Source organism: Salmo salar, chromosome 13 (assembly GCF_965601325.2).
Source record: "Salmo salar chromosome 13, fSalSal1, whole genome shotgun sequence".
Taxonomy (NCBI): Eukaryota; Metazoa; Chordata; class Actinopteri; order Salmoniformes; family Salmonidae; genus Salmo; species Salmo salar.
Window position 1 is genome coordinate 108,397,621 of NC_138303.1, and position 3,858 is coordinate 108,401,478.

At 42.9% G+C, this 3,858-nt stretch overlaps 1 protein-coding gene across 1 annotated transcript; it reads left to right on the top strand.

Annotated features, from left to right (window-relative positions):
- Positions 1–2,120: 2,120 nt before the first annotated feature.
- On the top strand, positions 2,121–3,389 carry LOC101448022 (liver-expressed antimicrobial peptide 2). Its single transcript, XM_014138936.2, has 3 exons — positions 2,121–2,263; positions 2,684–2,823; positions 2,976–3,389. The coding sequence occupies exons 1-3, from the start codon at positions 2,204–2,206 to the stop codon at positions 3,010–3,012; spliced, it is 237 nt and encodes a 78-aa protein (XP_013994411.1). The 5' UTR covers positions 2,121–2,203; the 3' UTR covers positions 3,013–3,389.
- Positions 3,390–3,858: the final 469 nt, after the last annotated feature.

The following is a 3,858-nucleotide window of genomic DNA, read 5'->3' on the forward strand; positions in this document are numbered from 1 at the left end:
GACAGGCCATTTACAGTTTTCCAAAAGTCACCTAAAGACTCTCAGACCATGAGAAACAAGATTCTCTGGTCTGATGAAACCAAGATTGAACTCTGGCCTGAATGCCAAGTGTCACTTCTAGAGGAAACCTGGCACCATCCCGACAGGGAAGCTTGGTGGTGGCAGCATCATGCTGTGGAGAGGTTTTTCAGCGGAAGGGACTGGGAGACTAGTCAGGATCGAGGCAAAGATGAACAGAGCAAAGTACAGAGATTGATGACAAACTGCTCCAGAGTGCTCAGGACATCAGACTGGGGTGAAGGTTCACCTTCCAACAGATCAACAACCCTAAGCACACAGCCAAGACAACGCAGGAGTTGCTTTGGGACAAGTCTCTGAATGTCCTTGAGTGGCCCAGCCAGAGCCTGGACTTGAACCAGATTTAACATCTCTAGATAGACCTGAAAATAGCTGTGTAGCGACGCTCCCCATCATTCTGACAGAGCTTGAGAGAATCTGCAGAGAGGAATGGGAGAAACTACCCAAATACAGGTGTGCCATGCTTGTAGCGTCATACCCAAGAAGACTCAATGCTGTATTCACTGTCAAAGGTGATTCAATATAGTACTGAGTAAAGGGTCTGAATACTTATGTAAATATGATTTTTTTTTAATACATTCGCAAAATGTCTAAATACCTGTTTTTGCGTTGTCATTATGGGGTATTGTGTGTAGATTGATTGGGGGGGACGGGGACAATTTTAAAATTTTTAGAACAAGGCTGTAATATAACAAAATGTGAAAAAGGTCTAGGGGTCTGAATACTTTCCGAACGCACTGTAAGTCACAAACGGTGTGATTAACGAAAGATGAGGTTGGGGGTGATTTGAGAATGCTCCATTCACTAGTTCATATTGTTAGTCAGACCCCAAGCTCCAAGTCTTGGCTCACCTTCTGTGGCTGGCACGGATGACTACTAACCAGGCTGCCATGTTTGGCTTGACTAATGACAGCGAAGGAGTTGGCAAAAACACAATCAGGCTTAGGACCAGGCTAGATGACTGCATATGTCTGTTTACTGTACTCTATGTGAATAGCAGGATGGGCATGATGAGAGAGGACTAGAGCTGTTGCACCAGACCATGACCCCTGTCTTGACCCCTTATCTATTATACTGCAACAGAAGGTGTTTATGGGCTTGTTGATTCGGGGACTTTTCCTTTCTCTGTGTTACAATGAAACCTCTTAATTCTTCAACTCCAGGCTGTATCAAATCCGGCCGTGATTTGGAGTCCTATAGGGCGGCGCACAATTGGCCCAGGTTTGGCCACTAACACACCAGACTATAAACTGAACCACCCCCAATATACAGTACTGCTGCTGAATTCATGTGAGACCACTGTGCTCCTGAACCCTGCATATGTGTGACCACTGTGCTCCTGAACTCTGCATATGTGTGACCACTGTGCTCCTGAACTCTGCATATGTGTGACCACTGTGCTCCTGAACTCTGCATATGGGTGACCACTGTGCTCCTGAACTCTGCATATGTGAGACCACTGTGCTCCTGAACTCTGCATATGTGTGACCACTGTGCTCCTGAACTCTGCATATGTGTGACCACTGTGCTCCTGAACTCTGCATATGTGTGACCACTGTGCTCCTGAACTCTGCATATGTGAGACCACTGTGCTCCTGAACTCTGCATATGTGAGACCACTGTGCTCCTGAACTCTGCATATGTGAGAGTGCTTCTCGGTCCACACCAGTTCTGGTTTCAAATAGTAATTGATTTGTTACAAATAATTTAGCTACTATTGACGGAGTTTGTCTGGTGCAATGGAATAGTCTAGTCCCAAAAGTACAAACACCATCCATCTGGAACTCCAGGCAGACTCAATAAAGAAAAAAAATCAATGAAAAACAAAAACTCCAAATACTATTTGAACCTAAGTCTGACCCACCCAGCTCTGAGAGGATAGGAGCCATAGCATGGTAAAAAGGTGTCAGCGACCTACCCTGCAGACGTGGAGTTGCCCTCATTTTGACCCCGAGTAAAGTGTTCTTAGAACACACCCCCCCCCCCTCCCCCTTCCACCACCGATGATCGTTGCCCTTGGCAACCCTTATCAGATAGATTAGCACCTCTATTATAAGTGGCCGTTCGAGGCTCCTCTAGTCTCATTTACACGGAATTCAGGAGTTTAGTCTCTGCTCTCTTCAACATGAGGACAGCACAGTACATTGCCCTCTTCATGTTCCTGACTCTGCTTTGCCCAATCCAGGTAGGATGCTAGGTCTTTGATCTTGTCCACCAGCCTGTTCACTCTATGCAATATACAATGGAGCCTGGGAGGGAGGGGGGAAGAGGTTAGCCTATATCTGAACTGATGCTATATCAGCTTGGCATTAACATTACATTTATTTAGTCCTCATTCACTCTCCCTGGAATGTTGGGGGGATTTTGCCTTTTGGATCAAGATCTAAAATTGAATTGGGAAATTTGCTAGCATTGCTGCAGGTTCAGATTACTGCAGGTTGTAGCTTCAGGGTCTGTCTGTGTTGTAACAGGCTATCTACAGAATAACTTCCGTCAGGCTGTTTCAGTCAACGAGCCATGTTTCAATGAGACTTAAAAGAAAATCCTGCACACTGCATCTGTTTAGAAAGGAGAATGACGTTACGTCTTCCTCCACCTTCCTAAGGTGCAGACCGCTCCTGTGCCCGAGGATTGGACAGGCCTGATCACCCGAGCCAAGCGCTCTCTCCTTTGGCGATGGAATACTCTGAAGCCTGTTGGCGCAAGCTGCAGAGAGCACGACGAGTGTGGGACCAAATACTGCAGGTACTGGATTTGAATAGGGAGAGCTATAATTCAAACCATAACACTAGCTTATACTAATTTCCAGTGCTATGCTCCTATTCAAAACAATTATTTCCATTTGTAACACTTTTTTTTTTTAAATCTTTGGATATTTTTTGTCCCATTTCTCACAGGAAAAAGATCTGTTCTTTCCAGGTTTTTACATCTTGAACTGAAATATAAGCTCTGCTATAACTCTGGACACAGCCAGAACAACGACCAGTGGATAAGCAACAATCAGTGGAGCCTGTCAACAGAATGCCTACCTGTACCAACTGATGTCACAGGACTTCAGTTGGCTCACCAAATATTTGGTAAAAAAAAACAGCTAACCAACTAAATTTGAACAGCTCAATAACCCCTTCCTAACTGATAAAACAAAAAATGTACCAGGTACAGTCTAACAGTAAGTAAGCTGTAAATGTTGTAAAGTTATGTGAACCCTGTGTCAGTATGTACAAATCAGATAATACCATTCCCATTGGAGATACTTCCATCTATCCAATCAACAAAATGTTTTAAAAACTAAATACAGACAATGCACTCAACCAACATGAAGCAGTTTATTGACAAGAAAAAAAAAATGTCTGTGGATGATGCCGTGGAGATGTTATTTATTTGTAAATTATTTATTTGTATATATTGTCAAAGATTGTACACACACACACAATGTAAATAATGTTAAAATATATTATTGAATTTTTTTGTGACATGGTAGTGAAAGTATTTTATTGTTTCTTACAACAACAACAAAAGCCATGCAGGTTCTCTCTCTCTCTCATAGAGCAAAATAATAATACACATATCCAATAACAATTATAATTCATACTAGTTCAGATGCTAGACAGAAAAATGAATAAGAAAAAAGCAGTCTGCAACTATGCATATGAGTGATCGGAGCATATCAGAGTTGTTAACATTACTTGGATGCTCTAGAGATGGTCATACTACCAACAAACTACCTGTTGATCTACCGTCTGTTGATCTACCGTCTGTTGATCTACCGTCTGTTGATCT

Excerpts from the sequence above, each read along its gene's own strand:
- LOC101448022 (XM_014138936.2), top strand. The coding sequence starts at position 2,204 with ATGAGGACAGCACAGTACATTGCCCTCTTCATGTTCCTGACTCTGCTT. Across the intron at positions 2,264-2,683 it reads CTCTGCTTTGCCCAATCCAG|GTGCAGACCGCTCCTGTGCC; the intron begins GTAGGATGCTAG and ends CACCTTCCTAAG. Across the intron at positions 2,824-2,975 it reads TGTGGGACCAAATACTGCAG|GAAAAAGATCTGTTCTTTCC; the intron begins GTACTGGATTTG and ends CATTTCTCACAG.